We start from the raw sequence: 27,941 nt of genomic DNA on the forward strand, positions 1-27,941 counted from the left end.
GAAAATAAGACATTGGATCTGTTTTATGCTAATGTGAAGGATGCTTACAGTGCCTCTGCTTTACCACCACTTGGCAGATCAGATCACAATTTGGTCTTTCTTCAGCCCACATACAAACCCTGTGTAATGAGGTTGCCTGTTACCACCCGCTCATTCAGGAAATGGTCTCCAGAGACCAGCGAGTCTCTCAGGGACAGTTTTGACTGTACGGACTGGAGTGTACTGCTGGAGCCACAGGGTAATAACATAGATGATGCTGACATTGACAGCAGGATGGACATCATAACGGACTACATAAACTTCTGTAGAGACACTGTGGTTCCAGTAAGGACTGTTTGCTGCTTTTCCAATAATAAACCTTGGATCACCAGTAACATCAAGGAGCTCCTTACGTAATCAGAAAAAGCAGGCATTCAGGGAGGGGGATAAGGAGAAACTCAGGTGTGTGCAGCGAGAACTGAAAAGGAGCTTGAAACAGGCAAAGGTGGATTATAAAAGGAAAATGGAGAGTAAGTTGCAGCAGAATAACACCAGAGAGGTGTGGAGAGGAATAAGGAATATTACTGGCTACTCAAAGAAGGACAGCCAGGTTTTAATGGTGATGAGAACAAGGCCAATGAATTCAACCTGTTTTATAACAGGTTTGATGGAATGGCCAATGTCCGCCCTGCTTTATCATCCGTCCTCCCACCCACCACTTCAGCGGGAAGTGGGGGGGTAGACCCCCCTCCTACTTCACTGACTTCTGTAGACAATGGCTCTCCCACCATTACTTCATATGCTGCTCTGTCTACACTACTGTCTCCTGCATGCAATAGCTCCCCTATCACTGCAGCTGCAACACCCATCACATCTGGTTACCTGCCCCCATCCTTCAGAGTTGATGAGGTGAGGGTGGAGCTTAGGAGACTGCATCCAGGGAAAGCAGCAGGCCCAGATGGTGTGTGTCCAAGACTCCTGAAAGACTGTGCAGCCCAGCTAGCTGAGCCCCTCCGGTGGCTCTTCAACTTGAGTCTATGACTAGGCAAGGTTCCGGTGCAGTGGAAAACATCCTGTCTCATACTGGTGCCCAAAGTAGGGCGAACGGTTGAGATAAACGATTACCACCCGGTGGCCTTAACATCCTATATTATGAAGACCCTGGAGCGTCTGGTTCTCTACTTCATGAGGCCAGAGGTCGCTCATGCACTGGACCCCCTCCAGTTTGCCTACCAGGAGCACATTGGAGTGGAGGATGCAGTCCTTTATATGCTGCACAGGACCTACACATACCCGGAGGAGCCAGGATGCTATGTGAGAATCTTATTTTTTTATTTCTCAAGTAGTTTTAATACAATCCAGCCCCTCATATTGAGAGACAAGTTGGAGAGTATGGGTGTGGGTCCCCCCGACATCCTGCATAACAGACTACTTGACAGAATGACCTCAGTTTGTCAGGTTGGGGATCTGTGTCTCTGGCAGGGTGAGGTGCAGCACAGGGCCCATCTTAACACCATTCCTGTTCACACTGTACATGGCAGACTTTAAATACAGCTCAAAATCCTGCCACATGCAAAAATACTCTGATGATACAGCTATTGTGGCATGTATCAGGAGTGGACAGGAACAGGAATACAGGGACCTTGTGGAGGACTTCAGGGATTGGTGCAGTAGGAGTTGCCTCCACCTTAATACCTTTAAAACCAAGGAGATGGTGGTAGATTTCAAAAGATGTAGGCCACCCCATCTGCCAGTCTCCGTACAAGGACAGGAAATTGAGGTGGTGCACTCCTATAAATACCTGGGGGTCCTATTGGATGACAAGCTGGACTGGTCCCTAAACACTGATGCTGTCTACAAACAGGGGCAGAGCTGCCTCTTCTTACTGCAGAGGCTGAGGTCCTTTGATGTATGTGATGAGCTGCTGCACATATTTTATTATACTGTGGTAGCTGGTGTCCTCTTTAATGCTGCTGTGTGTTGGGGGTGCAGCCTGACAGATAGAAACACCAAGCGGCTGGACAAGCTGGTGAAAAAAGCCAGCTCGGTGCTTGGCAGGAGGCTGGACTCACTTAGAACTGTGGTGGAGAGGGGTATATTGAACAAACTGAAAGCTTTAATGGATAACAGCAGACACTCTCTCCACAGCCTCCTTGTTGGGCAGAGGAGCAGCAGTGGCAGGCAGCTCCTCTCACTGTGCTGCAGATCTGAGTGGTTCAGGAGGTCCTTTGTCCCCACTGTAATAAGACTTTTTAATGCCCTCTGCCCCCCCCCCCCCCCCCCCACACACACACACACATCTTGCACTTTTTATCTATCATGTTTTTAATCTTATTTATTATCCCTATTTTTATTGTTATTTTATGGTTTTATTTATTTTAGTATTTTTTAATGGTGGGGGGAATATATATATATATATATATATATATATATATATATATATATATATATATATATATATACACACACAGTGGTGCTTGAAAGTTTGTGAACCCTTTAGAATTTTCTATATTTCTGCATAAATATGACCTAAAACATCATCAGATTTTCACACAAGTCCTAAAAGTAGATGAAGAAAACCCAGTTAAACAAATGAGACAAAAATAATATACTTGGTAAATTATTTATTGAGGAAAAATTTTTATTTAATTTTTATTTAATTTTATTTTATTAATATTATTGAGGATAATAGTTTCAAGATGGCGGTAGGCACACACGCAGCGGCTCCTCTCTGTCCCGACAGAACGGTGTTTTCGTGTTTTTTGTGTTTTAAAACAGTGTGTATCTGTTCGTCTTTGTCGCATCCATCAGTCTCAAGGCGCACATACTCCCGTGAGTTTCTGCTCAACATCCGCAGAACTATATTCACAGATATAAATCCAGCGGACTCGGAAGTGTTATGCGGCTATGGTTTGCTCCGGTGGCCTGCTCAATCACTGACTCCCACTCCCGCATCCAGCCCGCAGTGGAAGCGCCACAGGCGGAACATGTGGAAGCAGAAGAGGGGCAAGCACGGAGGTATCCGAGCTAGGCTAGTGGCTAGCCCTCACCGGCTGGCTATCCCTACCATGACTCTGGCCAATGTACGCTCACTGGACAAGAAGCTGGATTATGTCCGCCTGCTCTGCTCATCTTTTAAGTCTGTGAGTGAGTGCCGTGTCCTTGTGTTTGTGGAAACATGGCTTAACGACAGCGTCCCAGACTGTGCCATTCAGCTAGGCCGGCTAACATGCTACCAGTCAGACAGAGCACTAGTCGAGGGGGGGAAGACTCGTGGCGGAGGACTCTGTGTTTACATCAGTGATGCCTGGTGCTGTGATGCTGTCGTGGTCTGCAAACACTGCTCACCACTGGTGGAGTTTATAATTATTAAGTGCCGGCCATTCTATCTGCTGAGGGAATTTACAGCCATATTGCTGGTAGCATTATACATCTCTCCTGGCTCCAATAACAACAGGAGTGAAGCACTGAATGAACTCTATCAGCACATCAGTGAGCAGCAGACAGCCCACCCAGATGCTTTCCTCATCCTGGCTGGGGATTTCAATCATGAAAACCCCAAGAGCGTGTTTCCAAAACTCTATGGACATATCAACTTTCCCACACGTGGAAACAATACTCTGGACAATGTTTACACCATGCATAAAGACGCCTACAAAGCCCTACTCCTCCCCCACCTTGGGGCCTCAGATCACTCCACTGTTATGCTAATGCCAGCTTACAGGCCGCTGGTTAAAGTCACCAAACCAGCTACAAAACAGATACGTGTGTAGCCAGAGGGGTGCTCAGAGGCACTCCAAGACTGTTTTTCCACCACTGACTGGAGCATGTTCAGACAGGCGGCCACCTACAACAACTCCACAGATCTCCAGGAGTACACGGAGACCGTCACTGCCTACATGAGGAAGTGCATGGATGACGTTACGGTCACCAGAACCATCTCCATTCGGGCCACTCAGAAGCCATGGCTGACAGGGGAAGTCCAGAGGCTCCTGTGGGCTCAGAACGCCACCTTCAGAGCGGGGGACGAGGTGGGCCTGAGGACAGCTAGGGCCAATCTGTCATGAGGCATCAGGGTGGCCAAGAGACAGTATTCCAGGTACATTGCTGACCATTTCAATGACAGCAGAGACACCAGGAACCTGTGGCGGGGGATTCAGACCATCACAGACTACAAGCCCTCGCCGCAGATCTGTGACAACTCCACATCTCTGCTGAATCAGTTGAACGACTTCTTCACTCACGTTGAGGCAGACAACAGCACCACGGCACAGAAGACCCCACCACCTCCCGGCGACCAGGTGTTGACGCTGTCCCTAGACATCATGAGGAGAGCTCTCAGGACGACAAATGCATGAAAAGCCCCGGGTCCTGATAACATTCCTGTTCGTGTCCTGAGAGACTGTGCCGAGGAGCTCACAGATGTCTTTACAGACATCTTCAACATCTCGTTGAGCCAGGCTGTTGTCCCCACGTGCCTCAAAACCACCGCCATCATCCCGGTCCCGAAGAAGCCATCTCCCTCCTACTTCAATGACTACCGCCCTGTCGCACTCACTCCCATCCTCATGAAGTGCTTCGAGCGGCTAGTCATGCGGCATATCAAATCTGCCCTCCCCCCTGCCCTGGACCCTTTCCAGTTTGCATATCAGTCCAACCGTTCGACCGATGACGCCATCTCCACTGCCCTCCACTCAGCCCTCACCCACCTGGAGACAAAAGACTCGTATGTCAGAATGCTGTTCATAGACTTTAGCTCAGCATTCAACACAATCATTCCTCAGCAGCTCATTCACAAACTGGACCAGCTGGGACTCAACACCTCCCTGTGCAACTGGCTGCTGGACTTCCTGACGGGGAGACCACAGGCTGTACGGGTCGGCAGCAACTCCTCCAGCACCATCACATTGAACACGGGGGCTCCCCAAAGATGTGTGCTAATCCCCCTCCTAGTGTTTATACTGTTTATATTGTCTGAGTGTTTAGTCTTTGTCTAGTTCTTATCTAGTGTTTATACTGTTTATATTGTCTGAGTGTTTAGTCTATGTCTGATTCTTATCTAGAGTGTTTATACTGTTTATATTGTTTGTTTGTTTGTTTGTTTGTTTTTTCAATTATTCTATTTTTATTTTTATTTATTGCATTGCCTGTTTGCACCGTGGGTCAGAGAGGACTGAAATTTCATCTGTGCTGTATGTCAAGCATGTATAGCATATTTGACAATAAAGTTGACTTGACTTGACTTGACTTGAAAATGATCCAATATTACATATCTGTGAGTGGCAAAAAGTATGTGAACCTCTAGGATTAGCAGTTAATTTGAAGGATGAAATTAGTGTCAGGTGTTTTCAATCAATGGGATGACAATCAGGTGTGAGTGGGCACCCTGTTTTATTTAAAGAACAGGGATCTATCAAAGTCTGATCTACACAACACATGTTTGTGGAAGTGTATCATGGCACGAACAAAGGAGATTTCTGAGGACCTCAGAAAAAGCGTTGTTGATGCTCATCAGGCTGGAAAAGGTTACAAAACCATCTTTAAAGAGTTTGGACTCCACCAATCCACAGTCAGACAGATTGTGTACAAATGGAGGAAATTCAAAACCACTGTTACCCTCCCCAGGAGTGGTCAACCAACAAAGATCACTTCAAGAGCAAGGCCTGTAATAGTCAGCGAGGTCACAAAGGACCCCAGGATAACTTCTAAGCAACTGAAGGCTCACTTTGGCTAATGTTAATGTTCATGAGTCCACCATCAAGAGAACACTGAACAACAATGGTGTGCATGGCAGGGTTGCAAGGAGAAAGCCACTGCTCTCCAAAAAGAGCATTGCTGCTCGTCTGCAGTTTGCTAAAGATGGACAAGCCAGAAGGTTATTGGAAAAAATGTTAATGAGACCAAAATGGAACATTTTGGTTTAAATGAGAAGTGTTATGTTTGCAGAAAGGAAAACACTACATTCAGCATAAGAATCTTATCCCATCTGTGAAATATGGTGGTGATAGTATCATGGTTTGGGCCTGTTTTGCTGCATCTGGCCAGACAGCTTGCCCATCACTGATGGAACAATGAATTCTGAATTATACCAGCAAATTCTAAAGGAAAATGTCAGGACATCTGTCCATGAACTGAATCTCAAGAGAAGGTGGGTTTATGCACCAAGACAACGAACCTAAGCACACAAGTTGTTCTACCAAAGAATGGTTATAGAAGAATAAAGTTAATGTTTTGGAATGGCCAAGTCAAAGTCCTGACCTTAATCCAATCGAAAGTGTTGTGGAAGGACCTGAAGTGAGCAATTCATGTGAGGGAAACCCCACCAACATCCCAGAGTTGAAGCTGTTCTGTACGGAGGAATGGGGCTAAAATTCCTCCAAGCCAATGTGCAGGACTGATCAACGGAAATGTTTAGTTCCAGTTATTGCTGCACAAGGGGGTCACACCAGATACTGAAAGCAAAGGTTCACATACTTTTGCTACTCTCAGTACTTGTGTATTGGATCATTTTCCTCAATAAATAAATGACCAAGTACAATATTTTGGTCTCATTTGTTGAACTGGGTTCTCTTTATCTACTTTTAGGACTTGTGTGAAAAACTGTTGATGTTTTAGGTCATAATTAATGGCAGAAATACAGAAAATTCTAAAGAGTTCATAAACTTTAAAGCACCACTGTGTGTGTGTGTGTGTGTGTGTGTGTGTATATATATATATATATATATATATATATATATATATATATATATATATATATAATTTTTTTTTTTCAAATGAGCTGCTGGATATTTGAATTTCCCCATGGGGATAAATAAAGTATTATCTCTCTCTCTCTCTCTCTCCAGCAAAATGGAACACTCTCCTTCCCATATTTCGCAATCATTAAAGATAGGTTATACTGAGTGATGCAGGACACTGAAACCCATGAAAAAGTAACCCAACTGTTAATTCCAAAGAGCCATAGGGAACTTGTATTCCGTGCAGCTCACTTTAACACTATGGCCAGACACCTAGGTCAGGATAAGACACTAGCCCAAATAATGGCCCGGTTCTATTGGCCAGGGATTCACAGGAATGTCTGTAGGTGGGTGTGCAGAGTGAATCCACCGGCCACTCCAAAAGCACCATTGCACACTCTTCCCCTGATTGAGACCCCCTTTGAAATAATTGGTATGGATCTCGTCAGACCATGAGATCGGTCTGCACAAGGGTATCGCTTTATTTTTGTCCTAGTGAACTATGCAAGACGATACCCGGAAGCAGTCCCACTGCATAACATTTCCACACACATTTTGACAGAGGCACTGTTTTAAATGATCTCCTGAGTCTGGATTCCCAAAGAAATCCTGACTGACCCAGGCACTACATTCATGTCATGCACACTTCGCAAACTCTATGAGTTATCGGGGGTTAAATCCATCCACACCTGCGTTTATCACCCACAGACAGACAGCTTGGTTGAACGGTGTGACCAAACTCTTAAAAACTTGATTTGTAAGTTTGTAAGTGAAGACACATGTAATTGGGATAAATGGCTCAAGCCCCTGTTATTCTCAGTATGAGAGGTTCCACAAGCCTCCATGGGGTTTTCCCCATTTGAATTATTATATGGGTGTAAGCCTCACGGCATTTTGGGAAAATTGGGAGGAGGGACCTGAGAACATCCATCCATTATCTGTAGCTGCTTATCCTGTACAGGGTCACAGGCAAGCTGAAGCCTATCCCAGCTGACTATGGGCAAGTACATCCCGGGCAAGTTCATCGCAAATCATCACAGGGCTGACACATAGAGACAAACAACCATTCACATCTATGATCAATTTAGAGCCACCAATTAGCCTAACCTGCATGTCTTTGGACTGCAGGGGAAACCGGAGCACCCAGAGGAAACCCACGCAGACACAAGGAGAACATACAAACTCCACACAGAAAGGCCCTCGTCGACTGCTGGTCTTGAACCCAAGACCTTCTTGCTGTGAGGCGACAGTGCTAACCACTACACCACAGTGCTGCCAACCTTAGAAAAACAAAAATGAAATTCAATATGTTCTCAACCTGCACACAAAGCTCCACACACTCAGTCACCTACACTGCAGAAAATGATACCTTAGCAAGTGAAAATATCTTGAAAATAATTGAAACAGTCTAGCATTTCCTATTAGAAGACAACAAGACACCAATTCTGAGATTATTAAACTTAGTTCTAGATTGCAACCAAAGTATTCTAAGATGTCTTATCAAGTAAAAATATCTGTCCATGCAGCAAGATAATTTCACGAGTATTCAGTAATTTTCTCCTCAAATTGAGTTTTCAATTTTTTGCAGTGTAACCCAGGAGAATTTGCAGCAGATGCAAGAATGTCAGGCCCGGCTGTACAACAGGGAGGCCCGCCTTAGAGAATTCACTTCAGTAGATAAAGTGCTTGTATTATTACCTAGCCTAGGCCTGCCCATCCTAAGTGTGACGCAACACGGGGGGCTGTTGCAAACTTAGTCTGGCAAGGCAAGCTATCTCCAGCTCTTCCAAGCTCCCGAAAAATCGGGAGCCAATCAACTTTGAGCATCTCCAACGGCCCTGGGTAGAGGCGTGTTCAAGGCAGTGACGTAGTAGAACTGTGACCGGAAGCCATAGATTGTTTACAGAATCTATGCCGGAAGCGCTTCATTCACTAGAAACATTACGAACATGGAGCAGCAGCAAGCCTTTGACACAGCGGTAGATGCCGTATTGAAAGCATTCAACGGGAAGTTCTCATTGAAAACGGAGCAAAGAGCAGCCCTGGAGGTATTTATTGAAAGGAAGGACGTTTTCGCCTTGCTCCCGACCAGCTTCAGTAAGAGTTTAATCTACCAGTTAGCCCCGCTGGTAGCAGTTTCCGTCGCATCACATACATCAGAGGAAAGAGTGATGTGATTGGTTTAAGCTTCGTCACAGCCTTTTCTGGCTTTGACCAGTAGCAAACTGAAGCATTTCAGGGAGGCGGCTCAACCACGCGCTTTGGGAAACGGTTGGGCTTAATATCTTTGCCAGACCAATGCTCGCAGAGCTTTGAAGTTGCATTAGCCAGACTAATTATTACCCGCTTTGAGCTCAAAATTACTCGCTAAGTGGCAAGGGCCCTTTGAGGTCACACGGCGAATTGGGTACGTCAACTATGAGGTGAAACAAACGGATAGGGGTGGGCACTACAAATATACCACCTCAACCTACTAAAGCATTGGAACGAGGGGGTGCCCATGGCATTGGTGTCAGTAGTTCCAGAGAGGCCGGAGCTGGGGCCAGAGGTAAAAACGAAAGCAACCACTCAAGCCATTCCAGTACCCTGTGAACTACTTCTTGCCAGCCCAACTCACGGAGGTTGCCAAGTTGAAAGTGGAGTTTTCTGACATGTTCTCACTCCTCCCCAGCTGCACTCACATCATAGAACACCACATTGAGACGCCCTAGGGGTGGTGGTGCATAGCCACCTGTACCGCTTATCCAAACACAAGAAAGCTGTGGTTCAGGATGAACTCAAAGCCATGCTCAAAATGGGAATAATCGAGGAGTCACACAGTGATTGAAGCAGCCCAGTGGTCTTGGTCCCCCGGTGGGTCTGTCTGGTTCTGTGTGGACTATAGAAAGGTCAATGCAGTGTCTAAATTTGACGCATACCCAATCCCTTGCACTGATGAGTTGCTCGATCGGTTAGACACTGCTTGCTTTTACTCGACACTGGATTTGACAAAGGGATATTGGTAGATCTCCTTGACTCCTCTATCCTGAGAAAAAAATGGCCTTTTCCACACTGATTGGCTTACACCAGTTTGTCACCCTTCCTTTCAGGTTATTTGGCACTCCCACAATGTTTCAGCAGCTCATGGATAAAATCCTCCATCCTCATGCCACTGTCTACCTAGATGACATCATTATATATAGCAATGATTGGCCGAGGCACCTAAAACACCTCAGGGCTGTCCTAGAGTTGCTGAGCCATGCAGGCCTCATGACTATCCTGAAAAAGTGTGCGATCGGGTGGGTGGAAGTACAGTTGGGTACAGTTTCCACTTGGGTCATGGGCAGGTGTGTCCCCAAATTGACAAGACTGCAGTGGTTGCGGCCTGCCCAAGGCCCAAGACCAAAAAGGGGGTGAGACAGTTCCTGGGGCTGGTTGGCTACTATCACAGGTTTATACCTAACTATTCGGACGTCACCAGCCTGCTGATCTCACTAAAAAGGGAGTATCAGATCCGGTCCAGTGGACAGAGTAGTGCCAATAGGCATTCATTAGGGTAAAGGTTGCACTGTATGGAGGGCAATAGAAAATAGAGAAGTCAGGGGAGTGTAAAAGGTCCACTTTTACACTCCCCTGACTTCTCTATTTTATTTTGCAGACAGATGTGTCAGACAGAGGGCTGGGGGCCATTCTGTCCCAGGAGGTGGAGGGGGAGGAACGTCTGGTGCTGTAAATCAGCTGCAAGCTCTCGATGCAAAAGAGTAAGTACAGCACCATTGAGAAGGAGTGTCTGGGTATCAAGTAGATAGTCCTCATCCTCCGCTGCTACCTGCTGGGGTGCTCTTTCACCCTCTGTTCAGATCACGCCTTGCTCCAGTGGCTCCACTGCATGAAAGATGCCAATGTGCAGATCAACCGTTGGTATCTAGCCCTCCAGACTTTCAAATTTGAGGTGACCCACAAACCAGGGGCACAGCTGGTGGTGGCAGACTTTCTTTCCCATAGGGGAGTCAGCTGCAGGCCAGATGGCTTCCTGGCCTGAATCAGGCAGTGGGCATATGTGGCTGCGGGAGCGTGGTCAAGCGTCGGTTTGTGAATGGAGGGCAGGGCCAGGGAAGATGAGTGGCAAAGTGATCACACCTGTTATTAATTGATGTTGTGTATGTATGTCTGTTTCACAGTGATGGCACAACATTGATAAGGAGGGGGAGAGTGAAGAGGTGGCTGGCTCCTGACCAGATGTGTGTGTGTGTGTGTGTGTGTGTGTGTGTGGGTGGGTGTGCATGCATGCACATGCAAGTTAGAAAAGTAACTTAAGCTGAAAAGCTAGTGTGAAAATAAAAGAGACTGTGCTCAGCAACATTACCCACCTGTCTGTGTGTCAGTGTTCCACCCACCCTCAGGGACATACTACACCTAGTTTTCTGATTAATTTCACAATGTGCTCTGTGGAATTTTGTGAGTCATGGGACAGGTTTCAGAAACCGAAACAGTGAATGATTTATTTTTCTTAAAGCGTCTTGTTCTGCCCAATCAATTTGTAAAAAATTTCTATGAAGTCAGGCACTAACCACTGCATACTGGGAACACCCCATAAAATGTGACATTTTGGAGATGCTCAGACTCAGTCATCTAGCCATCACAATTTGGCCCTTGTCAAAGTCACTCAGATCCTTACGCTTGCCCATTTTTCCTGCTTCCAACACATCAACTTCAAGAACTGACTGTTCTCTTGCTGCTTAATATATCCCACCCCTTGACAAGTGCAACTGTAATGAGATAATGTTATTCACTTCATCTGTCAGTGGTCATAATGTTATGGCTGATCAGTGTATTTATTGTCATAGACATGAGTCAAAATGGCTTCCACTTCTACTTCTGAGGAGGAAGCTTTAGCTTGTCATTTCTGCTGCATGAGCTTTGCGTTTTATGGAGTTTTGTGGGCATCACGACTGTGTGCCATGCACACAGTCGGTAATTTACAACGGTTTGGGATTTATCAACATACACACGACTATGAAGAAAATCAGCATTTCTAAAACTTTAGTATATTCAGCCTTTTGAACATTTTTTAGTTTGGTTTAGCTTCTGCAAACATTCACATACAACTTTACTAAAATACTGATAATTGTTTTATCCATTAATGTGTGTGCATTTTAAGTTGGTAGACAGAAGTATATTAAATAACAAAAACAAAAGTGTCTGAATGCTTATTTCCTCTCGCTGTAGCTATCCAAGAACATGACCAAAGCATGACATTGACTGTGTAAGGGAATCATATAATTTAGTGAGGTTTTAGACATCTTTAGGCAGACTGACTGTTTTCACCACTGCTTTTGTTAAACTGGATCCTTACACATGCTCTTTGCAAGAAGATACCCTACCAAGGCAAAGTAAGATAGAGGCATTTTGGTAAAATATATTTAGTGTTTTGTAGATATGTCAACTGAGGTTATTGACAGAAAAACTGGAAGGATTTCCAGAATTCACATTTCACAACAGGCGGCACAGTGGTGTAGTGGTTAGCGCTGTCGCCTCACAGCAAGAAGGTCCTGGGTTCGAGCCCCGGGGCTGGCAAGGGCCTTTCTGTACGGAGTTTGCATGTTCTCCGCGTGGGTTTCCTCTGGGTGCTCCGGTTTCCCCCACAGTCCAAAGACATGCAGGTTAGGTTAACTGGTGACTCTAAATTGACCATAGGTGTGAGTGTGAATGGTTGTCTGTGTCTATGTGTCAGCCCTGTGATGACCTGGTGACTTGTCCAGGGTGTACCCCGCCTTTCGCCCGTAGTCAGCTGGGATAGGCTCCAGCTTGCCTGTGACCCTGTAGAAGGATAAAGCGGCTAGAGATAATGAGAATGAGAGATATTTAGTGTTTTGTAGATATGTCAACTGAGGTTATTGACAGAAAAACTGGAAGGATTTCCAGAATTCATATTTCACAACAAGCGGCACAGTGGTGTAGTGGTTAGCGCTGTCGCCTCACAGCAAGAAGGTCCTGGGTTCGAGCCCCGGGGCCGGCAAGGGCCTTTCTGTGCGGAGTTTGCATGTTCTCCCCGTGTCCGCGTGGGTTTCCTCCGGGTGCTCCGGTTTCCCCCACAGTCCAAAGACATGCAGGTTAGGTTAACTGGTGACTCTAAATTGACCGTAGGTGTGAATGTGAGTGTGAATGGTTGTCTGTGTCTGTGTCAGCCCTGTGATGACCTGGCGACTTGTTCAGGGTGTACCCCGCCTTTCGCCTGTAGTCAGCTGGGATAGGCTCCAGCTTGCCTGCGACCCTGTAGAAGGATAAAGCGGCTAGAGATAATGAGATGAGATATTTCACAACATTTCTTGGGTTTTCCCAGACTGCCAAACCAAACCAAGTTGAAACCTAATCAGAAATTAATTCCTGCAATAATATAAATGACAAATTTCAATCAAAAGTAATGAATAATCTGTTGAACAATCCATGAAATAGAAGAACAATCACTGAATGAACGTTCTTTACTTTCACAACTGCCAACAACAAAGTACATACAGTATATTATGCATTTTTCATATTTTAAAAAATACATTTTTAAATGACATTTCAATCAGGACATTTGATGGACGATCCACTGAGACAGTGAGGTGACTAAATACTTGGCTAAGATGCTGACTTCAGTGTAAATGCTTAAACATTTCATAAAGAAATCACTTATTCAGAGAATGAGTCACTGTAGCCATTTTTCTTGCTCTTCTCTGAATTTCTCCGCCCACCTTTGTGTAATGTCTAAATACAGAGTTGGTTTGTAGGGAAGATAATCTAAGTAAGCAGTCTGGCCTCTTGTTTTAGGTATGGCTGTTTCGATCTGAGTTCCTTCGTGCCACTCGTTAAATGAAGTTACAGAGATTATCTTGGGCCTGGTCTCCAGTGCTGCTTTCAGAGACATCTCGTAATACTTGCCATTGATGCGATTCCGTGTGTTCTGACCGTTCCAGGGCCTAATGCTGGTGTCAATATAGCCTGGACCTACACTGGGGATGAAAATCAATTTGTTGTTATCACAGAAAGCCTTAATGGATCTCCAGTTCTTTTGAGAGGAGCCATAGGAAAAGCTATTGGTTGCAAAGTATGTGTAAATGCCATCAAAGCCAGCAGCCAGGACTTCAGCTTTATGCTTCTCCTCCACAAGCAGACCGATAAAGATGCCATCATATGGTGTGTTTCTGATGCTTGTCTTCCCAGTTCTCTTAAGCAACTGCGCCCAGATATCTGGACTTTGCAAATAGGAGTCATAAACATAGAACAACGGAAGAAGCTTTCCACTGTTTGATCTGTATCTGAAAAAAGCAGGATGGTCTCCATACCTATGTGCAGAAACGATACATCAGTGAAAGGCACATGAAGCAAGTTTAATATACAGTATGCAAAGTAATATGAAAAAATAAAACACTTGGTGGGTTATTATCGGAAAAAAAAAATCACAGCATTTCAGATACCTGATAACCTATAACTGATAATATTGCCATCCAGTGAATGTTACAGTATATTCACAATTAAGCTCCGTGAATTCCAATGAATGCAGGCATAAGGTGTGTATTATGTAAAATAATTTGTGGGTTGACCTGTGACTTGGTAATATTTATTTATTTATTTTTACTCGTGGTGATTCTGTTGCTTCAGGGCTCTTCCTGTTCTTTTTCAGGCAGCAATAATTTTTTGTACTCCATCAAGGCTCACATATAGAGCAAAAAAAAAATCTGAACTTAAGTTGAACCTACATTCATGCTCTCATGCAGCTTCCTTCACTCATCTCAGCATGGGGTGGAAACTCATTTCTGTACCACACAACCCACCAAATATAACAAATGAAAACTGTAAACCGTGACCATATATCAGTATGTTGTCCATTTAAAGACAGTTGCCTTGCTCTGCAATACAGTCCTACTTTAGTCCAATTACAGAAACTTGAATCCTGTTTATTCTAAACATCTGCAAATTAATTCTGTCACTTGGGCTGACCCAGCCAACCAACCAAACTGTCTGCATCTATGTTGGTTTTGCTGAGGCTCTCTGGTTTCTTTCCACCCATCAAAAACATGCCATGGATCTGCAAAACAAAACTAGCTGTCAAGACAGTACAAGTGTGGTCTGAGGAAGCAATGCTGGAAGACTGTTTTGATAACACAGAATGGGATTTGTTTGCAGAGGGATCAGACTTGGAGGAATATGCTGGATAAACTTTTGCACAGAGAATGTGTTAACAGAAAGGATAATAAAGGTGTTTTTCAATCAGGGATGCAAAGCACAAATACAAAAAGCACACTGAGGATCACTTTGAAAACAACAACCCCCACAACATGTGGAACGGCATCAAGGCACTGACGGACTGCGAGGCCAAGCTTTGACACTCAGAGCAGAGGGGCTGCTCCAGTCATCATCCCAGCTCCTGAGGAGCCGATACTGGTTTTACAGCACCACCAGGTGAGGGCCATGTAGAAAGTCAATGCTAGGAAGGTGGCAGGCCCAAACAGGGTGCCCAGCTGGGTTCTGAAAGCATATGCTGACCAGCTTACAGAGGTGTTTACCAGCATATTCAGCCTCTCATTACAACAAGCTGCTGTTCTGACATGTCTGAACTCCTCTATCATTATACTAAGAAAGCAACTCTGAAGTGTCTGAAAGACTATCACCAAGTGGCTCTAACACTTACAGTCTGAAGCCATGGCCTAAAGGTTAGAAAAGCAGCTTTGGGACCAAAAAGTCACCAGTTTGATTCCTTGGACCAGCAGGAATGGCTGAAGTGCCATTGAGCAAAGCACCTAACCTCCAACTGCTCCCAGGCTGCTCACTGCTGTGGGTGTGTCAGGATCCTGTTGTACATCGCTCTGGATAAGAGTGTCTACTAAATGCCTGTAACGTACTGTAATGGAATTAAGTGCTTCACGAAACTTGTGCTCTCACACATGAGAACCATCATCCCATCTAATCTGGATAAGAATCAGTTTTCCTACTGAGCAAACCGCTATACAGAGGATGCCATCGCAACAGCACTCCACACCACTCAGACACAGTTAGAAGAGCCAAGCAGTTATGTATGTGAGGATGCTAGTTGTGGACTTCAGCTCTTCATAACACCATCATCCCCCACAAACCGGTCAGAAAACTGGACAACCTGAGCTTTGGTTCTTCTCTGTGTGTATGGGTCATGGACTTCCTCACAGACCAATCACAGTAGGTCAGAATCAGAAGCCACCTCCTTGACTGTCATCCTAAACACAGGAACCCCATGCCCTATGCTTTTTACACTCTTCACTCATGACTGCACCTCCATTCACACCTCAAACTCCATTATTAAATTCACTGATGACTTCACAATAGTAGGGTTGATTCCAGACAATGAGGAGACTGCCTACAGGCTTGAGGTGGAACATCTGGCTGAGTAAGACAAAGGACATTGTCTTTACATACTTTCAGACCAAACAGTTCTAGGGAATCATTGAGAGGAACTACCCACTGGGCAGCTCCCTCAAGAATGACATACTTCAATTGAACCTTTGAAGTATGTCATTCTTGAGGGAGCTGCCCAGTGGGTAGTTCCTCTCAATGATTATATATGATTATATATGATTATATATATATATATATATATATATATATATCTCATTATATATGTTTTTTTTTTAAATGTCTGCATTCACACTGCCAATCGGATGTCACTAATTTGTTTTCTATGAATGTGTGTCTTGTCCACCAGTGTTCTTGCATTGCTATGAAAACAGCAAGCTGGCAATATCATGATTTAAACTTGTCCACTTCTGTGTATTGTGTTTTGGTCACGTGTTCCAATAGAAATGGATCATTCCAGTGTGCTGTAGAATGAGCGAGACTAGGGAGTGTTACATGCTGACAATAAATTCTTTATTTTACATTATAAAGAGCCAATTTGTGGTGGAAAATAGTTGATGATTGCTTAAAATATATGTTTACCTAACCTGTCAGTATAGATTATATGTATTATAATGGCGTTTCTTACATCAAAAAAAAACATGGACGAGCACATTTGGTTTAATTAAGAGTTGTATATTTTGCTTAGACACATCAAAATTGCACTGTATCTCCTCCGTCGCATATACGCTCAATAAAGCCTGGACTTCACTGTCAGTCCATTTGCTCATGTCCCCCCCCCCAGTATTTTTAATGTAAGGCTTTTTACCATTAAGGGCTGTTGCTTGAACAAGGTTTCAGATGGATTTTTAAAAATGTCTTGACTTCCACTGAAAATTTACGAAGGATTTTGAAACTGCGAGTCCATCAGAGGGACCGTCATGTATATAAAATGTCCATGTATAATTAAAACATGTATAATTTATACTCACGTCTCAATAATGTATTTGATATTTTCAAACATACTCTTGTCATTACGCCCTCTGTATGGCTCGATATGAAAAACCACCTGGATAAAAAAAAATCATGATGAAGCAGGAAATCACAGACATTAAGTCAAAAAAAAGAAAACAAAGTGAACTTAAAAACACTTCTACCTTCACTTTGTACTTTGCAGCTACTTCCAAAATCAAAGGCACGATGTCTTCAGTCGGTTCACCGTTATCGTCCTTCATGCCAGACGGGTACCAGGACACTGCGAGAACACCTGAACGGCCACGAAGGAGTATGATGATCAAAATAAGCATAGAAATTGTACATTATGTCTGTGGCAAAAGACTGATGCTGGAAACTCCTTCTGTTAATGTTAAGAAAACAACTGCATTGTGTGTATATTATATATATATATATATATATATATATATATATATATATATATATATACACAACCCCGATTCCAAAAAAGTTGGGACAAAGTACAAATTGTAAACAAAAACGGAATGCAATGATGTGGAAATTTCAAAATTCCATATTTTATTCAGAATAGAACATAGATGACATATCAAATGTTTAAACTGAGAAAATGTATCATTTATAGAGAAAAATTAGGTGATTTTAAATTTCATGACAACAACACATCTCAAAAAAGTTGGGACAAGGCCATGTTTACCACTGTGAGACATCCCCTTTTCTCTTTACAACAGTCTATAAACGTCTGGGGACCGAGGAGACAAGTTGCTCAAGTTTAGGGATAGGAATGTTAACCCATTCTTGTCTAATGTAGGATTCTAGTTGCTCAACTGTCTAAGGTATTTTTTGTCGTATCTTCCGTTTTATGATGCACCAAATGTTTTCTATGGGTGAAAGATTTGGACTGCAGGCTGGCCAGTTCAGTACCCGGACCCTTCTTCTACGCAGCCATGATGCTGTAATTGATGCAGTATGTGGTTTGGCATTGTCATGTTGGAAAATGCAAGGTCTTCCCTGAAAGAGACGTCGTCTGGATGGGAGCATATGTTGCTCTAGAACCTGGATATACCTTTCAGCATTGATGGTGTCTTTCCAGATGTGTAAGCTGCCCATGCCACACGCACTAATGCAACCCCATACCATCAGAGATGCAGGCTTCTGAACTGAGCGCTGATAACAACTTGGGTCATCCTTCTCCTCTTTAGTCTGAATGACACGGTGTCCCTGATTTCCATAAAGAACTTCAAATTTTGATTCGTCTGACCACAGAACAGTTTTCCACTTTGCCACAGTCCATTTTAAATGAGCCTTGGCCCAGAGAAGACGTCTGCGCTTCTGGATCATGTTTAGATACGGCTGCTTCTTTGAACTATAGAGTTTTAGCTGGCAACGGCGGATGGCACGGTGAATTGTGTTCACAGATAATGTTCTCTGGAAATATTCCTGAGCCCATTTTGTGATTTCCAATACAGAAGCATGCCTGTATGTGATGCAGTGCCGTCTAAGGGCCCGAAGATCACGGGCACCCAGTATGATTTTCTGGCCTTGAACCTTATGCACAGAGACTCTGCCAGGTTCTCTGAATCTTTTGATGATATTATGCACTGTAGATGATGATATGTTCAAACTCTTTGCAATTTTACACTGTCTAACTCCTTTCTGATATTGCTCCACTATTTGTCGGTGCAGAATTAGGGGGATTGGTGATCCTCTTCCCATCTTTACTTCTGAGAGCCGCTGCCACTCCAAGATGCTCTTTTTATACCCAGTCATGTTAATGACCTATTGTCAATTGACCTAATGAGTTGCAATTTGGTCCTCCAGCTGTTCCTTTTTTGTACCTTTAACTTTTCCAGCCTCTTATTGCCCCTGTCCCAACTTTTTTGAGATGTGTTGCTGTCATGAAATTTCAAATGAACCAATATTTGGCATGACATTTCAAAATGTCTCACTTTCGACATTTGATATGTTGTCTATGTTCTATTGTGAATATAATATCAGTTTTTGAGATTTGTAAATTATTGCATTCCATTTTTATTTACAATTTGCACTTTGTCCCAACTTTTTTGGAATCGGGGTTTTATATATATATATATATATATATATATATATATATATATATATACACACACACACACACACACACACATACATACACACACACACAGTGGGGCAAAAAAGTATTTAGTCAGTCACCAATTGTGCAAGTTCTCCCACTTAAAAAGATGAGAGAGGCCTGTAATTTTCATCATAGGTATACCTCAACTATGAGAGACAGAATGAGAGAAAAAAAAAATCGAGAAAATCACATTGTCTGATTTTTAAAGAATTTATTTGCAAATTATGGTGGAAAATAAGTATTTGGTCAATAACAAAAGTTCATCTCAATACTTTATTATATACCCTTTGTTGGCAATGACAGAGGTCAAACGTTTTCTGTAAGTCTTCACAAGGCTTTCACACACTGTTGCTGGTATTTTGGCCCATTCCTCCATGCAGATCTCCTCTAGAGCAGTGATGTTTTGGGGCTGTCGCTGGGCAACACAGACTTTCAACTCCCTCCAAAGATTTTCTATGGGGTTGAGATCTGGAGACTGGCTAGGCCACTCCAGGACCTTGAAATGCTTCTTACGAAGCCACGCCTTCGTTGCCCGGGCAGTGTGTTTGGGATAGAGCATGACATTTGTCGGGAATTCCTGCGGGTCACGTGAATCCCGTGGGATTCCCATGGGATAGGAATCAAAATTTTATTCATCCCGTGATTGGGATGGGACGGGAATAAAAATCAACGGGAGCGGACGGGAGCAGGAACGTCGTTTTTACAGTCCTCTTTCAATGAACCAAAAACAGTCTAAAGAACTACACTTCCAACAATGCTTTGACTTCTGCTACCGGAACTTGCATGCTGTAAAGGCGGCACAAAATCAAATGAAGAACACGAGATGCAACCAAAGTCGGTCTCTGATGCAACGGAGAAAAAATGAAGAGTGACCTGCAAAGTAAGGTGAAAAACAAAGACACCTCAGTACAACTCATAGGTACAAGGCGTACCTCCCTTGACCCAGAGAATGTTAATGCACTTCTGTTTCTTCACAGCAACATGTAATGGCATTAAGTAACAGTTTTTCACACATACACTTGCACACTGTATAGTAAATACAGGGTGTTCCGAAAAAATGCATACACACTTTAAATCACTGTAATGTTGGTCTTTAATAAAATGTACATAATATTCAAAGTTTAATTTACAGACATCATTTTATTGTTTTGTCACCACCTATTCTCAAACTGATGTTTAAAGTTTGTTATGAGACCTGCAAGAGTCACTGAAGGTCAGTGCAGTAATTCCAAGAGAATTGTGATTTCACGTACTCAGCAGTGCCTTGACCAGACTGAATGTCAATTTTTGAGAATAAGTGATGACAAAATACTAAATTAAGGTCTGTACATTCTAAACACCTACTTTACAATGATTTAAAGTGTGTATACATTTTTTGGGACACCCTGTACATAATGTGCTATATATATTTTTTTTTAACTTTTGTTGTGGTTGTACCATTTGATGTTTTCAGGGGCAAAGTCAAATTCAGTTTTGTCAATTTCTTCACATACCCTGTTCATAAAAAGGAAGTTTCTCAGTTATCCTATGCGTAGACGGACATTAAAGGGCAGGACAACATATCAATAGTGATGGGCGCTTATTTTTTGTTTGTGACCTATCCTAGGTGTAACAACCAGTGTCTTAAAAATGGTTAAAAATCTATTTTAAATTGACTGAAAGAAATTAAAAAAATACACATTTTGCAAACCTGATCAAAGTTAAGTGATGTGATTCTTTAGGTTCACACATGTTAGAATTCACTGGGCAAAAAGTTGTCAATTTGCACTTTTTTATTACACCAATCTAAGGTTGGTACTTCAATGTTAATGCTTTAAGGGAAACAAATAAAAATGCTACATTTTTGCAACATGTTGGGATTAATTTAATTAAGATGGACATAAATAGATACAGTGTGACCAATGTACTGTGTTGGTTTAACTGGCCTCCATCTCAAACGACTACAGGTATTTACATTGCATTATTACATTACACTAAGCTGATGCTTTTTTTATCCAAAGCAACTTAGTTTCTACAGGGTATTGATTTCAACCTGGAGCAATGTGGGGTTAAGTGCTTTGCTCAAGGGCACTTAAGCCATGGTAAGGGCAGGATTTGAACCAGCAACCCTCTGATCTAAAGACCAACTCCCTAGCCCACGGCTGCCTATTTTTGTTTGGATATGTAACCATGGATTACACCCATGATAAACTGATGAAACTGGATGAAAAACATCTAAAAACAAAAACCATTAACTGTCTGAATGACTTAACTTATTTTAAAAAAAAAAAAAACGGAAGTGGGATGGGAGTGGGAGTCATTTTGAGTGGGAGCGGGATGGGATTGGGAATCATTCTACAGGAGTGGGACGGGATGGGATTTTTTTCTCTGGGAGCGGGATGGGATGGGAGTGAAAATCCACTCCCGTGTCATGCTCTAGCTTGGGATCATTGTCATGCTGAAAGACCCAGGCACGTTTCATCTTCAATGCCCTTGCTGATGGAAGGAGGTTTTCACTCAAAATCTCACAATACATGGCCCCATTCATTCTTTCCTTTACACGGATCAGTCGTCCTGGTCCCTTTGCAGAAAAACAGCCCCAAAGCATGATGTTTCCACCCCCATGCTTCACAGTAGGTATGGTGTTCTTTGGATGCAACTCAGTATTCTTTCTCCTCCAAACACGACAAGTTGAGTTTTTACCAAAAAGCTCTATTTTGGTTTCATCTGACCGTATGACATTCTCCCAATCCTCTTCTGGATCATCCAAATGCTCTCTAGCAAATTTCAGATGGGCCTGGACATGTACTAGCTTAAGCAGGGGGACACATCTGGCACTGCAGGATTTGAGTCCTTGGCGGCGTAGTGTGTTACTGATGGTAGCCTTTGTTACTTTGGTCCCAGCTCTCTGCAGGTCATTCACTAGGTCCCCCCGTGTGGTTCTGGGATTTTTGCTCACCGTTCTTGTGATCATTTTGACCCCACAGGGTGAGATCTTGCGTGGAGCCCCAGATCGAGGGAGATTATCAGTGGTCTTGTATGTCTTCCATTTTCTAATAATTGCTCCCACAGTTGATTTCTTCACACCAAGCTGCTTACCTATTGCAGATTCAGTCTTCCCAGCCTGGTGCAGGTCTACAATTTTGTTTCTGGTGTCCTTTGACAGCTCTTTGGTCTTGGCTATAGTGGAGCTTGGAGTGTGACTGTTTGAGGTTGTGGACAGGTGTCTTTTATACTGATAACGAGTTCAAACAGGTGCCATTAATACAAGTAACGAGTGGAGGACAGAGGAGCCTCTTAAAGAAGTTGTTACAGGTCTGTGAGAGCCAGAAATCTTGCTTGTTTGTAGGTGACCAAATACTTATTTTACTGAGGAATTTACCAATTAATTCATTAACAATCCTACAATGTGATTTCCTGGATTCTTTCCCCCCATTCTGTCTCTCATAGTTGAAGTGTACCTATGATGAAAATTACAGGCCTCTCAAATCTTTTTAAGTGGGAGAACTTGCACAATTGGTGGCTGACTAAATACTTTTTTGCCCCACTGTATATATATATTTACACACACCCATCCACCTGCTGTTTGATGCAGTTCTCTTGACAGCAGCACAACACAAACTCATGCAGATACAAATCAAGAGCTTCAGTTAATTCACTTGATGTTCACTTCAAACATCAGAATGGGCAAATTGTGATCTCAAAGTGTGACTTTCACTGTGGCATGGGTGTTGGTGCCAGATGGACTGGTTTGAGTAGTTCAGAAACTGCTGATTTCCTGGGGTTTTCACACACAACAATCTCAGGAGTTTACACAGCATGGTGCGAAAAAAAAAAACACTGAGTGAGCAACAGTTCTGTGGGTGGAAACGAGCACCTTGTTGATAAGAGAGGTCAGAGGAAAATGGCCAGACTGATTCGAGTTGTCAGGAAGGATACAGTAACTCATATAATCACTCTTTACAACCGTGGTGATCAGAAAAACATCTCAGCATGCAATAGCAGAAGACCACATTGGGTTCCACTCCTGCAGCCAAGAACAAGAATCTTAGAATCAAGAACAAATTCCTATTAAAGTGGCCAGTGAGTGTTTAAACCTGTGAATTGAATTACAGATGGAAATACTGCCTGAGCTGCTGTTATAGAAATTTCTTTGTAGAAGAAAAAATGCATTGATTTTTTCTTTTTACAAGGAAAAGATGAGAACCCTGTGCCTATACACAAACTCGGTGTGTTGTTCATGAAGTAAGTTGTTGTATCTTACCTATGGCTGCTGTCCGTAGCTGCTGCATATGAACTTCTATAACAGAAGGGTCCCGAGAGCTGTATGCCCCCAAGGCGGGGTAGAAACTGGCACCTATGTCATCTGGAGGCTTGTGTGTTCCTCTTGGGTAGCCCAGCGCTATTTTGGGGTTCCAGTGTGGCAACAGTGGATGATTCCAGTGAATATACTTCCCATCAAACCGAGGGTTTCCATACCACGTGTAGTAGAAAACATGCATGTTGTAATTTGGAGGAGGAAAATCTTTATCTTGAGCATCAGTATTAAAGATGCTCACAACCTTTTCCTTCCACATCTTTTTGACCATGCTGGTCTCTGGTATGACGTGACTCTCAGCAACACCATCTCCCTGCCTTTCTTGAGGAAAGATGTCAAGTCCAAAGCCCCCCACCAAGATCCTGTCATCTGGAGACAAGCTTTTCAGAACGACCAAGATGAACAGGGCCAGTACGGTCAAGGTGAGACATATTTTGCGCCGAAACCGCGTCATTCTCTAGGGAAGCAGGCCCATTCCACAGACAGCAACCCAGACAGCAGGCCTGTACTTCTTCTCGCCTCTGTGTCTTGACGCCTTTTCTCAGTCATGCTGTTTCTTCCTAGTGAAATATAAGAACAGTGACTGAAGTCAGGTCATTTACATGTGCTGTTGAATACAAAAGTTTGCATATCCTTAGGGAAAAATTATTTCACACACAGTCCATCATTTTCATTATTCACAACTCATTTTATTACTGTCATCTAAATACTGCCTCATAGCTTGCCATTATAAATGTCTGTAAACAACTTTTGGGTCTTTTGGATTCTCTCCAGAGTGAATTATTAACCCATATTCACTCTGGTTTCATAGCCAATTTTTTATGAAATATCTCTGACATATCTGTTATGGCCCAACTCTTTCAAATATCATAGATTGCCTGTTTCAGATAATTTCTGTACTGTGTGATTCAATTTTACATGTTGTTCAGCACTGATTTGAGAAGGCTGCCTGAAGGTCATAGAGAGAGTCGTGGAAAAGATCATCCGTGATTGTGTAGACATTGATGAGATGTAGTTTGGTTTTGTGAGTGGGAGGGGAACGTGTGATGCCATTTTATCTTAAGGCAGTTGTAAGAGAAGTTCCTTGCCAAAGAAAGGAATGTCTACTTTGCCTTCATCAACCTTGAAAAGGCCTTGACCATGTACCACATCGTGTTCTGTGGTGGGCAATGAGACAGCTAGGTGTGCCTGAGTGGCTTGTTGCTGTAGTTCAGTCTCTGTACGTGAATGCTGGGAGTAGAGTTCGCATTAACAATTCTTTCAGTGAAGACTTTGATATTCAAGTTGGCGTTCACCAAGGCTCCGTTTTAAGTCCACTGTTGTTCATCATTGTTATGGAGGCTTTATCCCGTGATTTTCATGCTGGCTGTCCTTGAGAGTTACTATACGCTGATGACGTTGTTGTCCTCAGACTCCCTAGATGGTCTGCTGGAAAAGTTGAAGCTCTGGAAGACCAGGCTCGAGGCAAAAGGGCTATGGGTAAATATGACAAAGACCAAGCTAATGATTTCTGGCACTAAGTTAGGCTCTCTGAAGGATTCTGGCAAGCACCCATGTGGTGTCTGTACAAAAGGTGTGGGAGCAAATTCTATTTTCTGCTGTGGTTGCAAGCATTGGATCCATAAAAAATGCTCTGGCATCTCTGGCAGACTCACTCCTGACCCTGACTTCAGATGCAGTTGTTGCCTTGGTACTCCCAGCTCTATTGACAGTAGACCATTCAATCATGTTATGGCAGACGACCACAAACTAGAGGTGGTTGATTCCTTTTGTTACTTGGGAGACTCAATATCAGCAGGAGGTGGCTGTGAAGATGCCACCATCTCTCGGGTCCGAACTGCTTGAGGGAAATTCTGTGAGCTACTCCCCATCTTGACAAGCAAAAGCCTTTCCCTAAAGACCCGGGGCTCCGTTTACAACTCTTGTGTACAAAGCACAATGCTCTATGCCAGTGAGTGCTGGCCTATGAAGAAGGCAGATCTGTATCATATAGAAAGGAATGAGCACTCCATACTTAGATGGGTATGCGCTGTGCAGGGAGATGCCAACATTCCAACTTCCTCCCTGATACCAACACAGCCATTGCTGTAAGACGCTTGAGGTGGTATGGACATGTTTGCCGCAGTGCTACTTGGATTTCCAGGGTTGTTGATCTTGATGTGTGTGAGCGAAAACCTAGGGGCCACCCCCGAAAAACCTAGTTAGAAGGTGTCAATAGTGATCTCAAGAAGTACGGTATTTTGGCAGCTGACGCACAGAATTGTGGAAAATGGAAGGCTGCTGTGAAACGTCTAACCTGCCCAGAGGTGGAACCATGACGTAAAACTAGATAGCAGCAGCAGCATGAGAAATGCAGTCACTGGTGTAACTGACATTGACAATCTGTTTTTTCATGAAAAAGGCTTTTGACGAGAAACTGAAAGTACCAATCACATACTGTCCAATCAAATGCAACGTACACAAAGCAGCAGCTGGCACAAGTGTGAAGTTTATTTTGGCGATAGTGTTTTGATTTTTTTTTCTTTTTGAATGAAAAAGTTACATCCTTTCTGTTCATGTGTTTGGTATTCGGAGGATGGTGCTCTCTTATAATTCAATGCACAACTCCAATAGTGTCATAAATTGCAGATATAAATACAATACAAATCTTTAGCTTTGCAGCCCTGATCATATGAAGAAAAGTAAAGGACTGAGTTTCTCTGAGTTCATTAAACTGCAGTAGTTGTTTGGATTTTGCTGATTATTAACTAGATGGCCCACTTTTCTCCTTGACAGCCATCTAAATTTAAAGTGCATGCCATTTTGCATTATTATAAACTGATTTTAAAAAATTACAGAAAATCATTGGATTGATTAATGATATTATTATTATTATCATCATCATCAGGACAGTTTAATGGAAACTATGTATGATCATTGCTACCTGCATGCACACACGTAATAATTCTGGTTAAAAGACAAATAAAAAAAAGTACACAACAAATGTAAAATAAAGTAAACTATAACTGTATTTAGTGTAGGAAAACAGACTTTTTAACGGCATTTCAAAAATAACAAAATGACAGGTTGTGTCTAACATTGCCAAATAACGAGTGAAGACAAAAAAAACAAATAAATTAATAAAAGATTAAAATATAGTAATTAATAAGCATTAAACAACAATACGACTACCTTCAGTTACATTGCGGAAAGTAATTCTCTTGTGTTGTACTTAACAGTGACACCACTACTAACAGTAGTAATATTTACCCGGAAGTGTCAGCCTGAATCTCAAACGGCTTCAAATTCAATATATAGTGCACTACATAGTCTACAAAAGCCCATTGTTTCAGAATCCAGCGAGTCCACTTGAACGTAGGGAGGAGGGGGCTATTCGCAGTTCGACCACAATAAAACTCAGATTCTCAAAACTCATCAGAATCAAGGACCCTTTGGTAGCTATTGTAACTGCCTGTTGAAAATCAATGTCGCTGTCACGAGCGATATGCTCCCAAGGAATATTCCGGCTAGTATTTTTAACGTGGATTTTGTTTCTATCATATGTATCGAGTGAAGCCTATGAACTCTCCAGATGTATTAAATCTGGAGAGTTCATAGGCTCGTCCAAGTGAAGCCAGCTGGCCGCCATCTTACCACTCCCATCGCGGAGCGGAACTGTCATTTAGACTACTAAGTTACACAAAATTGGACAAGTTATTTATGTAGTTGGTGAGAAAAATGAGAAGAAAAATCGTCAGGTCAAAGGTTGTGGACGGACATTTCACCTGTGTGTGTATATATATATATATATATATATATATATATATATATATATATATATATATATATATATATGAAACCTGTGTCAGAAAATCTTTTTGTTCCACTTTCTACCAACTTTCTAAGTATTTTCATAGATCATATTTTGTTAATCATTCATTGCTGTTTGTATTAATTTCTAGTTTTGTAGTTTCCCAATAAATGTCAGGCAAATATAAAATGTCTACTGATATTGCAATATGCGGTAGATATTTACAACAAACTGCAAAAAAAAAAAATCTGAAAGGAATAGAAAAATCTGAATATTTCAAGCATGTAATTTTTCATATGCTCAGGATTTAATTCTGGTCTAATTCTATTTATTGCAATAGGATTCCAAGTACTCTATAAGCATTCCATTCTGTTATGAATCAAAAATATATATATTATAAATCACAGCACTTTTATTTTTTAAAAAGTACTTCATCTACTTCAACAATGTTACACAAAGATCGAGCCAAAGCAGTTGTAAATGTCAATTCCACAGGGTGTCGATAATGGTGGACACCGGTGAAAGTGATCACTATTATCGACACCTCACGTGACTTCTCAAACGCGTGTTTAGACACAAAATGGCGACTGTCAAATGAAAGAGTAAGAAACAAAGTAGATTTCGACAAGGATATCATGAAATATCTGTGAATTTGATCAGTAAAAACATGTCCATGATCTTTCCACCATGCTTGCCTGCAATGATAACGTCTGGGTTTTCCTC

General features: G+C 42.6%; 1 protein-coding gene across 2 annotated transcripts; it reads right to left on the reverse strand.

The window, feature by feature from the left end:
- Positions 1-13,159: 13,159 nt before the first annotated feature.
- Positions 13,160-26,776, reverse strand: manea (mannosidase, endo-alpha). Of its 2 annotated transcripts, none has more exons than XM_060933691.1 (5): positions 26,678-26,776; positions 23,375-23,988; positions 17,201-17,310; positions 17,036-17,112; positions 13,160-14,023 (listed from the first exon to the last, which is right to left on the reverse strand). In XM_060933691.1, the coding sequence occupies exons 2-5, from the start codon at positions 23,880-23,882 to the stop codon at positions 13,387-13,389; spliced, it is 1,332 nt and encodes a 443-aa protein (XP_060789674.1). In that variant the 5' UTR covers positions 23,883-23,988; positions 26,678-26,776; the 3' UTR covers positions 13,160-13,386. The 2 variants fall into 2 exon arrangements, with proteins under 2 accessions (XP_060789674.1, XP_060789676.1); XM_060933693.1 differs by having other exon boundaries at positions 26,600-26,686.
- Positions 26,777-27,941: the final 1,165 nt, after the last annotated feature.

Source organism: Neoarius graeffei, chromosome 11 (assembly GCF_027579695.1).
Source record: "Neoarius graeffei isolate fNeoGra1 chromosome 11, fNeoGra1.pri, whole genome shotgun sequence".
Classification (NCBI taxonomy): domain Eukaryota; kingdom Metazoa; phylum Chordata; class Actinopteri; order Siluriformes; family Ariidae; genus Neoarius; species Neoarius graeffei.

What these genes read in the sequence shown, in the direction of transcription:
- manea (XM_060933691.1), bottom strand. Translation starts at nt 23,882, where the DNA reads ATGACGCGGTTTCGGCGCAAAATATGTCTCACCTTGACCGTACTGGCC. An exon ending in CTGCAAAGTACAAAGTGAAG is followed by an intron (nt 17,113 to 17,200) that starts GTAGAAGTGTTT and finishes TTTTTTATCCAG; the next exon opens with GTGGTTTTTCATATCGAGCC. An exon ending in ATCAAATACATTATTGAGAC is followed by an intron (nt 14,024 to 17,035) that starts GTGAGTATAAAT and finishes TTCTGCACATAG; the next exon opens with GTATGGAGACCATCCTGCTT.